We start from the raw sequence: 13,668 nt of genomic DNA, 5'->3' as shown, positions 1-13,668 counted from the left end.
GGGCTGCTTCCTGGGGGTGGAGGCCTGGTCTAGGACCGGGCCGCGGGGACACTAAAGCCCCGAAATCATCTCAAGATAAAGGCAAGGTGTGTCCAGGAGTAAGCGTACTGTCAATAATTGAATGAGTGTTTGATATGCAGTACCTCAGCCATGTCAAATTTTTTTGTCATGGTCAATTTTTCTGTCGTGTTGGTCAGGATATCTCTGGTGATGGTCTGGATGTATGTAGTGATCTTTGATATCCTTGTTGTTTGTATACAAGTCAGATCCCTTGAGAGATATTTTTTTTTGTAGGGATTTTTTTTTGGGGGGCAGGGATATTGAAATATATGTTGCTGTCTTGCCTATATAGTGAGATCAATGGGGCTGACAGTTCCCAAGTGGGTATGTAATTGCATAAAACAGCATTAGTCCTTCATGGCATTTCACTTGGTACCCCCCCAGTCACTATGTATACACTGCCTCTGAAAAAAAAGAGAGTTTCAACAAAACAAGCCATCCAAGTCAAACCGTAAAATAAACTAGGGATAGCTAAGATTCAACTTCTTTCCCAAGTGAAGGAAACATAAGAAATATAGAGACGTTTCATGCTAGAATTACTGATCAGATCATGCTAGAAACAGAACTGAATATGACCCTTTTGGTCATATTCAATAACATGTGTCTTCAAGAAAAACTGCTACCAAAATATACTAATATACTGTACATATGTACATATATATACTGTGTATGCAACATATGAATAAGCACACAGTAACTTATAATCCATCTATAACATCACCAGTTTCCAGTAAGGGCAGTATATATGAAGATGACTTCACTTTCTCTTCTGGCTATGCTGCCTTTTAGGAGGAGACCATCTGAAATTACATCACAGATTAACCCTTAAGCTGCACAAAACATCATATGATGTGTGACATTGAAGGGGATATAATTAAAAAAATATTCAAATTATGTAAAAATTACTTAAAAATGTTAAACAAATCTCCAAATTATTGGCTTCCTCTTCATGAAACTTTGATCAAAATATTTTTAGAAATTTATTTTAAGACGAATATCTAAAAAAAAAAAAAGAACTTTTTGTTGATAAAGAAAACAGCTCCTATTAACTGGAACTGTTGAATAATGCAATAGTAATATAGAGATGCAAGAACCTGTCCAACGCACATAGAAGAAGAATAGTAGTAAGAAGTGTCCACAAAGTGGATATACAGCTGGTGTCTTCATAGCATTGGTGAATAATACATAACAACACAAATAATAATGAGTAACTATGTTATTATGCTCTATTTTGTTATATATCATATAAATACATTGCCCAATGTTATTCTCAATTACTTTCAATAATGTCCAAAAAACCAGCGTTGAATGTAATGAAACGCCATTTTCTGGGTGAGTCCCGTCGGCTCCCCGGAGCTATCCCAGGCTGATATGCTAATGTCAGACTTTGGCATCAGTCATGTGTATGGAGTTCTTAGGCCTACCGGGGACCACGGCCAGAACCGGGCCCCCTCAGAGAGGCAAGGGGAGCAATGGCCTATAGAAGCCCCCGTGTGGTTGGAAGCATTCTATGTCTGCCATCGACCGGAACAGGCACCCAGAAAGGTAAGCGCCTCAAAACAAACCCCTATTCTGGTTAAAATTGCTACCAAAAACCGAACTAGTGGATAGAACTCCCCAACCGAAAACAAGCAAACTAATGTGACATCACACACCGCCGCGCCGCTGTCTGCGCAGCTCCCCCCTCCCCGGGAGGGGGAAGGGGGAGCCCCAGACCCCCCGCGCCGGCTACCCACACCTCAGTTCTTGAGGCTGGATGTCAAAAACGCGAAAAACTGCCGACCGGAGGGAGGGAGGGATGCCGGGGAGCCTCCGGGACTCACCCAGAAAATGGCGTTTCATTACATTCAACGCTGGTTTTCTGGGGGGAGCCCCGTCGGCTCCCCGGAGCTAACTACCCACAGACAGAAAAAAGAGAGACTTACCCGGGAGGCGGTCGTCGCTCACTCCTCAACTCGAAGCCGAGACAACTGGCTGCAACCGCCGACCCAAAGCAACACAGGCCCGACGAGGCCCAGCGACATTCACAAGGTAACGAGCAGCCAGGACCCTGTTCAACCGCCAAAATCCCCGCGCCCGAATATCAGACCAAGACATATTCCCAAAGACGGCAGCAAGAGCCGCGAACTTACGAACGTCATGGGCACGGGGATTGACCGCAGGCTGGCTGGACTTAATAACCCTGCGAGACCCGAACCCGTGAACAGGGAAGAAGGGAAACCGGATCAACCCACAGCGCGTCCCCGGACACAGAAGCTGTGGCGCGCAAATAACGGCGAAGCGCCGCAACTGGACACAAAACATGATGCACCCCCGGCCTGGCCAACCAAGCATCAACCACCCATGGACCCCTCCGGATCGCAGCAGTCTCATTCTTCTCCAGAAAAGAAGGAGATGGCTGCAAACGAACAAAACAATCGCCACGACCAAAAGAGCAGAAACCCCTGCGCCGGAGGAGAGCATGAAGCTCCCCTACCCGACCCCCAGAGGCCAAGCCAACAAGAAAAGTGCCTTGGAAAAATAATCCTGGACCGAAGGGGCCACAACGAAACGAAGAGATGAAAGGAAAGCGAGCACTCTGTCCAAAGACCAGGACGGCTCAGGCGACGCATGAGCAGGCCAGAGGTGAAACAATGCACGAGACAGCTTGTGAAACGGCGCAGACGTAACATCGATACCGAAAGCAAGCTGAAGCGGCTCCGCCAGCGCCGCACGATACGAAGCGACAGTGTTAGGCATAAGATGACAGTCCTGAAACAACCACGAGAGGAAGGACAAGACCACCCGAACAGACAGGGAACTAACACGACGAAGACGCAAAAAGAAACGGAAGGACCGCCAGGAAACTTCATACTGCCGCCGAGAAGAAGCCCTCAGGTGGGACACCAACAAGGAGGCCACCTGATCACCATAGAGATGATGATAGACTCGAGTCAAAAAAACCATACGCGAAGACTCGAGAAGATCGAACCAGCCACGTGACGTACCGGCCCGATCTGCTGAAAGAGGCGGAGCCGCGGGAAAACCCTCGGGTTCGAACACCGAGCAACCAGCGCCTGAAACCAAGGCTGGGCGGGCCACCAAGGGGCCAGAAGGACAACTCTCCCCTGGTAAGTCTCTAAGCGAGTCAGGACCTGGAGCAACAGCCGAACCGGGGGAAAGAGGTGCAGGAACCCCCACCTCGACCAGTCTAGCCGAAAGGCATCGACCCCGACGGCCTCGCGATCGGGGAAGGGCGCCGCATAAACGGGAAGACGCCGCGACCACGCCGACACGAAGAGGTCCACTTCGGGGCGCCCGAACGTCCGGCAAAGCCAACGGAAGGACTCGTCGTCGACCGTCCATTCCGTGGAGAGGGGAACGAAGCGAGACAGGGCGTCGGCCAAGACGTTGGACACTCCCCGTACGTGAACCGCCAGGAGAGCCAAACCCCGAGAACTCAGCAGACGAGTCACCCAAAGCGACCAACCCCAAAGAGACAAGGACCGCATCGAACCCCCGCGGTTCAGGCAATGAACCACCGGAGAGCAGTCCGAATGGAGCCGAATCGTCGATCCGCGGGCCACCCGAATCCTCCCCAGAGCAAACCACACTGCCGCAAACTCCCGCACCGTGCTGTGAGCTCGACGGAAGGACGGATCCCAACGCCCCTGACCGGCCTGGTGAGCACTGGTCACAAAACCCCAGCCGAGAGACGAAGCATCCGTGTACACATCGAGCGAGGGCTCGGGTAGGCGCCAAGGCACTGAACCCCAAAAAAACCTAAGAGGAAGCCGGTGGCACAGCAACCGACGCAAGGCCCCCGGGGGTCAAACTCTGCGATCGCGAGAGAGGCGGAAGGGGGAACCCCGAAGGAACCAGAACAGCCGTCGAAGCCAAACCCGACCCGGCGGGTAGACCACCATCGCGAAGTTCAGGCTCCCGCACAGCCCCTCAAGCAACCGCCGGGTGACCTGAGGGCCCTCCAGAAACAGACGAAGGTGGGACCGCAGCCGCAGGAGAGACTCCGGAGGGAGAGACAAGGAGGCGGTTCGAGAGTCCACAACGAGACCCAGCCAAGTCCGAACCTGAGAGGGAACCAGATGGGACTTCCTCCAGTTCACCAAGAACCCGAGCTCGGCGAGCTGGGAAAGAACCAAATCCCTGGCTAGCAAGCAAGCTGTCTGGCTGGGAGCCCAAACCAGCCAGTCGTCGAGGTAGGCCAACACCCGAACACCTAGGAGACGCAAACGAGCCACCACAACCCGTGTAAGGCGTGTGAACACGCGAGGTGCCAGGTTCAACCCGAACGGGAGACAACGAAAGCGGTAACTCAGACGCCCCACAACAAAACCGAGCCAGTCCCTGAACCGGTTGATGAACCGGGACATGCCAATAAGTGTCCCGGAGGTCCAGGGACACCATCCAAGCTCCCGGCTCCAAGAGGAGCCGAACCAGAGACAGCGTAGTCATCCGAAAGGAGGGGCAATGAACCCAGGGGTTCAGACGGGACAAGTCCAGAATGAACCGCAGGTCCGCGCAGTCCCGTTTCGGAACTGGAAACAGACGGGAAACCCATCTGAGGGACGACGTCGTTTCGACGACGCCCAAGCATACCCACTCCAAGACGACTCAACAGAGCGCAGGGGAAGAAACCTGCCCTGCCTGCCCCGACCCCCCAAAGGGGGGGAGGGGCCACCCAACGCCACCGCAGGCCGCGAGACACGACCCGAAAGGCCCACGAATCGTGGGACCAGGCGCGGGCGAACAGTGCAAGCCGCCCCGTCAAGGGGGCAAACCGCGAAAGGGCCGGCGACCCTTACGAGACCCAGAACCCCGCACAGCGCGAACACCGCGCCGACCAGCCGAGGGAGGGTCCGCAGGAGCCAAACCCGAACCTGACACCAGAGGCCTACCACGACAAAAGGAACCCCGAGCCCTGGCACGACCTTTCCGGGAAGACCCACCCCGGGACCCCCGGAAAACCAACAAGTCCGACATTGGACGATAAGCCGCCGACGCAGCCTGAATAAACTGCGCCACGGCCGACTCCTCAAACAGAAGAGGACAAAAAGGTGAAGAACGCCTAAGAGCCAGAGCCCAAGCGGATTCCATGGAGGAACCCAGCACCGCCTGCCGACACGCGAGACAGGAAGCATAAAACAGGGAAACCGCATCCCGCAAAATCGGTGTGAACAGCTTCAACAAGGCAGCCGATGAATGCGAAGCCGAGGACAAGGTGCCGGACCCGGGGACGGACCCAAGCGTCCCCACATCCTCCACGAGCCAATCCGAAGACAGCTCCAGGAGGGAAAAGAACCACAAGGCCGAAGCCAAAAGGCCCCGGGCGCACAAGTCCTCCGCAACGAGCGCCGCCGAAAGGGAGGGAACCTGCACATGGAGCTGAATAACGCCCACATCGCAGGGAAGGGCAGGGGCAAACAAGCACTCATTCAGGTACTCAAGTTCACCCCCCAGGAAAACCTGAAGCACCGTGGAAGCTTCCCGCCACTCCAGCGTGCGGGAACGACAGAAGGAATGCCAGGAATCCAGACCAAACAAGGGGCAGTCTGCTAGCCAGGACGACTCCGAAACCTCGTAACGGAGCCAGAAAGGGAACGAAGTCCCAAACCTGAACGTGGACGGATCCATTTCCAAGGCATAATCCGGGTCACGCAGGAGGTAAGCAGCAAAGGCCGCTCGCATCACACCAGGTTGGATGCGATAAGCCGAAAACCTCCGGAAGGACGGAACCGACGTACCCGGGGGAACACGGAACCGAACCCGGGGAGGGGCCGACACCAAATCCAACTCGTACGCAGAGGGGGGAAAAGAAAACCCCACTCCTTGTAACAATAAGCCCCGCTCAGTGGGAAGAAAAACCCAGGCGGGGTCCAGCGGGGCCCAAGGCCCCCAAGTCAGCCCCTCCCCAGCCTCGAGGTCCTTCACCACAGGACCCAAGGCCGAGTCCTCTCCCCAAGCCCCGACCCCACAAGACAAGGACGGAGCAGCCGGAAAAGCTGGAGGAAGGGGGGCCCACTGGTCAGACCCTGAAGCTTCGGCCGAGAGACAAGACTCGAATGCTTCTGCCGCCCCCCTGGAAGGGGCACCCCCCGAAGCTGCCCGCGTCTCGAGATCAAGTAACCCCTGCTCCGACCCCGAACCCTCAGACGCTTCAGGGCCGGAAGCAGGGGCGGGGGACCAGAACGAACAGAAGGGGAAGGACAAGGAGGTGCGGACTGAACTAGGATCGAAGCGACCCCCACCCCCAAGTCCGGGTCTCGAAAAGCAAAGCGGGGCAGCCCCGGGGCATCCGGGGAAGCAACCAACCGAGCGCGTTGCAACAGACGAAACCGAGACTGCAACGCACGCGCCGCCTGTACCTGAATAGAATCATCAGAGGATTGGGTAAATTGAGTCACAAGCAAGCAGCAACACTCACAGGACTCAGGGTCGAAAGTATCACCGACCCAACAGGCAGCGTGGCAGGGGCAAAAACAATGAGGGTCACCCTGAGACAAGGAGACCGAGCAACCCTCAAACTCGCACACAGCCTCGCACATTGGGGCCTCGTAGCCTGGTGGATAGCGCGCAGGACTCGTAATTCTGTGGCGCGGGTTCGATTCCCGCACGAGGCAGAAACAAATGGGCAAAGTTTCTTTCACCCTAAGTGCCCCTGCTACCTAGCAGTAAATAGGTACCTGGGAGTTAGTCAGCTGTCACGGGCTGCTTCCTGGGGTGTGTGTGTGTGTGTGTGTGTGGGTGGGGTGTGGAAAAAAAAAAAAAAAAAAAAAAAGGTAGTTAGTAAACCGTTGATTGACAGTTGAGAGGCGGGCCGAAAGAGCGAAGCTCAACCCCGGCAAAAACACAACTAGTAAACACAACACAGCGAGTGGGGACTCCGGGGTCACATCCATCGGACCCACGCGCCCCCTAGGGGATTCCCAGGGTCCTGAGCGTTTACTTTAAGAGGACTCGCGCTCAGGTAGTCCCAGGCAGGGTGCTGCAAACCGGCACCCAAAACTACCAAGCAAACTTCTAAAGCTGAACCCCAGGGACGTGTACACTCACGGGGACCTAGCAGGGGGCGCCACCGAGGAGAACAGTGGAAGGGCAAAAACAAACTAAATAAAACGACAGAACCCCCCACCAGGCAAAAACAAAAACAAAAACAAAACCCCCGCAAGAGGACAGCAAACCCCAAGGAACAGAGCCGGCCGCGATGTCGGGTAATACAAGCTGAGCAGCACCCTGCGCCCCTACCAGTGCAAACTGCCTCTTACCTGCCGGTAGCAAGGGAGAACAGAACACCCAAGAGCCCAACAGGCGGCCGAAAAACCGAAAGGTAAAACGGACCAGCAGAGGCAGACCCCGAGGAGCCTGTGGAAGGTGGCCCCAAGGGCAGTACTTACAGGGCACCTAGGGAAGGCAGCCCTTGGCGCATGCAGCCCGAGTACTGAAGATAACTCCTGGCTCTCGCACCCACAAAACCAACACCACACGCAAAGCACAGTGCAGTAGCGACACCGGAGCCAGAGCACACGACCATCGCCTATAGCATCAGCCTCAAGAACTGAGGTGTGGGTAGCCGGCGCGGGGTGTCTGGGGCTCCCCCTTCCCCCTCCCGGGGAGGGGAAAGCTGCGCAGACAGCGGCGCGGCGGTGTGTGACGTCACACTAGTTTGCTTGTTTTCGGTTGCGGAGTTCTATCCACTAGTTCGATTTTTGGTAGCAATTTTAACCAGAATAGGGGTTTGTTTTGAGGCGCTTACCTTTCTGGGTGCCTGTTCTGGTCGATGGCAGACATAGAATGCTTCCAACCACATGGGGGCTTCTATAGGCCATTGCTCCCCTTGCCTCTCTGAGGGGGCCCGGTTCTGGCCGTGGTCCCTGGTAGGCCTAAGAACTCCATACACATGACTGATGCCAAAGTCTGACATTAGCATATCAGCCTGGGATAGCTCCGGGGAGCCGACGGGGCTTCCCCCAGAAAATTTTTTTTTTTGGGGGGGGATGTTTTTTTAGGAATTTATGTTTTTTCCTCCTTTGTTTATTATTTGAATTTGTTTTAACCTTAACATCCTGTAGAATGCATACTCGTCCCTAACTATGTGAAGCCAGAATTAAATTGGTAAACAAATAAATCAGTTACAACTCTCAGAACTTGGAACTTTGAATTTTTTTTAGCTGATTTTTTTCACAGATTTCAAACTCTATTTTCGTTTTCTCTTTAGGATGTTTTGGTGATTAGGGACCAGATTAGGGCTTTTTTACTTATATAAAGTATACCCTAAATATATTCCCTAAATCATTATAATTATCCCTATATTTTGTTTTTTTGGTGGGTTATTTTTTCTTGACTTCATTTCTAAACACATTGACCTACAACTTTCACATACTTAAGTACGAATGCCAAACAATGTTTATTACAACATACAAGTAGAGTCATGAATTAGAACAGCCTTATTCATTGTCGATAACTTCAATTATATCTATAACTAGAATTTCAACTTACTTCAGTATCCAAAAATCTAGTTTCTGACCAATTCTCACCATTTTTACATATAGTGTGCACAGCTGTCTATTCTACAATCCCTATTGAATTTATTTTCCATAAACTCTAAACATTTGGAGTTGTAAATTTTTGTTATCTAAATTTGCGCATACATTGGCACCTCAACTTACGATTGCCCTGACGTACGATAATTTCGAGTTACAATGTAAATTTCATCGAAAAATGTGACTCGACTTACGATAGTGTTGTAAACTAACGATATTTGTCGGTACACGTTTGGGCCGACCGAGTGCGTGGTTCCCGGTCACGCGAGCCGACCTGTCTCGGTTTACTACAGCTGCCCGCTTAGTGACGATCACGCCTATAAAAAAAAAACGTTTTTGTGGTGATTTTTTGCTTTTTGAACATAAAACTGATTATTATATATCACGCCATGAGTCCCAAGAAAGTGGTAAATTTCAACATATGAAAACCCATGTAAGGATGACCATAGAGCAAAAACAAGAGATCATTCGTAAATATGAAGATGGTGTGCGGGTTGTTGAACTCGCTAGGCAGTACAACAAATCTCAATCAACGATATCCACCATACTTGCTAAGAAAAAGGACATTATGAGTACTAAAGTGGCAAAAGGCGTATCAATAATCACGAAACATAGAACACAAACACTTGAAGATGTTGAACAGTTGTTTTTAATTTGGATACACAGCAAGGAGTTGGCGGGTGATAGAGTTTCAGAGGCCATCATTTGTGAAAAAGCAAGGAAATTGCATGAAGACCTTTTAAAGAAAACCCATTGAACGAGTGATGCAAATGTGAAAGAGTTTAAGGTGAGCAGGGGATGGTTTGAGAAATTTAGAAAAAGAAGTGGCATTCATAGTTGGTTGATACCTGGTTGATGGGGTTCTGGGAGTTCTTCTCCCCAAGCCAGGCCTGAGGCCAGGCTTGACTTGTGAGAGTTTGGTCCACTAGGCTGTTGCTTGGAGCAACCCGCAGGCCCACATACCAACCACAGCCCGGTTGGTCCGGCACTCCTTGGATGAAACAATCTAGTTTCCTCTTGAAGATGTCCATGGTTGTTCCGGCAATATTTCTTATGCTCGCTGGGAGGGTGTTGAACAACCGTGGACCTCTAATGTTTATACAGTGTTCTCTGATTGTGCCTATGGCACCCCTGCTCTTCACTGGTTCTATTCTGCATTTTCTTCCATATCGTTCACTCCAGTACGTTATTATTTTAGTGTAGATTTGGTACTTAGCCCTCCAGTATTTTCCATGTGTATATTATTTGATATCTCTCTCATCATCTTTCTAGTGAGTACATTTGGAGGGCTTTGAGACGATCCCAATAATTTAGGTGCTTTATCGCGTCTATGCGTGCCGTATATGTTCTCTGTATTCCCTCTATTTCAGCAATCTCTCCTGTTCTGAAGGGGGAAGTGAGTACTGAGCAGTACTCAAAACGGGACAACACAAGTGACTTGAAGACTACAACCATTGTGATGGGATCCCTGGATTTGAAAGTCCTCGTAATCCATCCTATCATTTTTCTGGCTGACTCAATATTTGCTTGGTTATGCTCCCTAAACGTTATGTCGTCAGACTTCATTATTCCCAAATTCTTTTACATGCTGTTTTCCTACTATGGGCACATTTGATTGTGTTTTGTACCCTGCATTATGTTTAAGGTCCTCATTTTTACCGTACCTGAGTACCTGGAATTTATCACTGTTAAACATCATGTTATTTTCTGATGCCCAGTCGAAAACTTTATTAATATCAGCTTGAAGTTTTTCAATGTTTTCACCCGAGGTAATTTTCATACTGATTTTTGTGTCATCTGCAAAGGATGATACGAAGCTGTGACTTGTATTTTTGTCTATATCTGATATGAGAATAAGGAAAAGCAGTGGTGCAAGGATTGTACCCTGCGGTACAGAGCTTTTAACTGCGCTTGGACTCGATTTTATATGGTTGACTGTTACTCGCCGAGTCCTGTTTGACAGAAAACTGGGCATCCAGCATCCTACTTTATCGGTTATTCCCATTGACTTAATTTTGTGTGCTATCACGCCATGGTCACATTTATTGAAAGCCTTTGCGAAGTCCGTGTATATCACATCTGCATTCTGTTTTTCTTCTAATGCCTCACTGACTTTGTCATAGTGATCAAGTAACTGTGAGGCACGATCTTCCCGCTCAAGTCTGACAAGTCCCGCTCGAAATCCATGTTGGCCTGGGTTGTAAAAGTCATTAGTCTCCATGAAATTGGTGACCTGACTCCTAATCACTCTCTCAAATAATTTTATTATGTGTGACGTTAGTGCAACTGGTCTATAATTCTTTGCCAATGCTTTGCTCCCTCCCTTGTGTAGAGGGGCTATGTCTGCTACACTAAGTGCATCTGGTATCTCCCCTGTGTCCAAGCTCTTCCTCCACACTATACTGAGTACCTGTGCTACCGGTACTTTGCATTTCTTTATAAATATTGAATTCCATGAATCTGGACCCAGGGCCGAGTGCATGGGCATGTTTTCAATTTCTCTTTCAAAGTCTAGTACGCTCATGTTGATATCAGTTATATTTACAGGGGTTTGGATATCCCGAATAAAGAAATTGTCTGGATTTTCCACTTTCATGTTGTTTATTGGAGTGCTAAACATGTCCTCATACTGCTTTTTTAGGATTTCACTAATTTCTTAATCTCATCCTCCGTGTATGAACCTTCACTTGTACGAATAGGTCCAATACCGGCTGTGGTTTTTGCTTTTGATTTCGCATATGTGAAGAAGTATTTTGGATTTTTCTTTATTTCCTGAATTGCTTTCTGTTCTAACTGCCTTTCTTCAGTTTGATATGAGTGTTTCAATTTCCGCTCGATTTCTTCAATCTCCCTATTTAAATTATTCCTTCTTTGACGGGAAATTCGTGTCTACATAAACATTTCCACTATTTTTTGTCTTCTTTCATAGTGTCGTCTGTGTTCTCTTTCTACATTGGATCTCTTTCTGGCTTTCCCCAAAAGAACATGTTTCAGACAGACTTGATACACTTCCGAAATCAGTTTTTCTATTCCTTCTGCAGGACTTGTATTATTTAGAACAGTTTCCCATGGAATGTTTGTAAGTTCCCTGTTTATTTTCTCCCGTCTATCCTTTTATTATTAAAATTGAATTTACTGAATAGCCCCTCTTGCTTTATCAACGTTTTAGGTCTATTCTGAGTACTGATGGTAGTTTGCACTTCAATGAGCTTGTGATCTCAGTATGTGGTATCTGATATCGTAATGTCCCTGATAATGTCTTTATTGTTTGTAAAGACCAGATCTAGAATATTTTCATTTCTCATTGTCTCCGATATCTGCTGGTTGAGTGAGAATAGTGTTCCGAGTGTTGTGTTGCGAGCTGGTGGAGGAACACAGCGAAGGTCTGAAGTGAGGCGAAGAACACAGCGAAAAACTTCACAAGGAGCAGCAACAAGAGACAGCTGAGGAAATTTCTTCAGGGAAGGAGGAGACAGTACAGAATGTCCCTTCCTCATTAAGAAAATGTGTGAAGCATGGGAAGAATTGCAAACTTTTGCTGAAACGACTCACCCAAATCACGGTGCAGTAGGCTGTTGCCTTAACCTTTTTAATGACACTGTGATGCCTCACTACAGACAAAAATTAAAACATTTGGAAAAACAAAAATCTATGGAAAAGTTTTTAGTGAGATAAACAAGCAGTGAATCACAACCAGGTCCTAGTGGTATGCAGGCAAAATGCAGGAGAGAGTGTATCCCAGTGAAGTCATCACTGCCTGATGTTATAATGGAAGGGGACTCCCCTTCCAAACAGTAACACCACTCCTTCCCTCTCCTCATCATCTTCCATACACATCAAGAGTCCTCCATAAAGGTAAGATAAACATATGTACTGCATTCTAGTTAAGAGAAAAAAACCAGCGTTGAATGTAATGAAACGCCATTTTCTGGGTGAGTCCCGTCGGCTCCCCGGAGCTATCCCAGGCTGATATGCTAATGTCAGACTTTGGCATCAGTCATGTGTATGGAGTTCTTAGGCCTACCGGGGACCACGGCCAGAACCGGGCCCCCTCAGAGAGGCAAGGGGAGCAATGGCCTATAGAAGCCCCCGTGTGGTTGGAAGCATTCTATGTCTGCCATCGACCGGAACAGGCACCCAGAAAGGTAAGCGCCTCAAAACAAACCCCTATTCTGGTTAAAATTGCTACCAAAAACCGAACTAGTGGATAGAACTCCCCAACCGAAAACAAGCAAACTAGTGTGACGTCACACACCGCCGCGCCGCTGTCTGCGCAGCTCCCCCCTCCCCGGGAGGGGGAAGGGGGAGCCCCAGACCCCCCGCGCTGGCTACCCACACATCAGTTCTTGAGGCTGGATGTCAAAAACGCAAAAAACCGTCGACCGGAGGGAGGGAGGGATGGCGGAGAGTCTCCGGGACTCACCCAGAAAATGGCGTTTCATTATATTCAACGCTGGTTTTCTGGGGGGAGCCCCGTCGGCTCCCCGGAGCTAACTACCCACAGACGGAAAAAGAGGGACTTACCCGGGAGGCGGTCATTGCTCACTCCTCAACTCGAAGCCGAGACAACTGGCTACAACCGCCAACCCAAAGCAACACAGGCCCGACGGGGCCCAGCGACATTCACAAGGTAACGAGCAGCCAGGACCCTGTTCGACCACCAAAATCCCTGCGCCCGAATATCAGACCAAGACATATTCCCAAAGACGGTAGCAAGAGCCGCGAACTTACGAACGTCATGGGCACGGGGATAGACCACAGGCTGGCTGGACTTAATAACCCTGCGGACGACCTGGGAGACCCGAACCCGCGAACAGGGAAGAAGGGAAACCGGATCAACCCACAGCGCGTCCCCGGACACAGAAGCCGTGGCGCGCAAATAATGGCGAAGCGCCGCAACCGGACACAAAACATGATGCACCCCCGGCCTGACCAACCAAGCATCAACCACCCAAGGACCCCTCCGGAACGCAGCAGTCTTATTCTTCGCCAGAAAAGAAGGAGACGGCTACAAGCGAACAAAACAATCACCACGACCAAAAGAGCAGAAACCCCTGCGCCAGAGGAGAGC

General features: G+C 50.0%; 1 protein-coding gene across 1 annotated transcript in view; it reads right to left on the bottom strand.

Annotated features, from left to right (window-relative positions):
- Nucleotides 1-332: 332 nt before the first annotated feature.
- Nucleotides 333-13,668, bottom strand: part of LOC123763541 (histone acetyltransferase KAT8) — a 79,861-nt gene continuing 66,525 nt past the window's right edge. Inside the window, exon 9 of the mRNA XM_045750686.2 lies at nt 333-860. Coding sequence (XP_045606642.1) covers nt 818-860 — 43 coding nt within the window. The 3' untranslated portion in view covers nt 333-817. The remainder of the gene's footprint in view (nt 861-13,668) is intronic.

Source organism: Procambarus clarkii, chromosome 52 (assembly GCF_040958095.1).
Source record: "Procambarus clarkii isolate CNS0578487 chromosome 52, FALCON_Pclarkii_2.0, whole genome shotgun sequence".
NCBI lineage: Eukaryota > Metazoa > Arthropoda > Malacostraca > Decapoda > Cambaridae > Procambarus > Procambarus clarkii.
The sequence above is the reverse complement of the archived record's forward strand: the minus strand, read 5'-3'. Positions and strand labels throughout refer to the sequence as shown.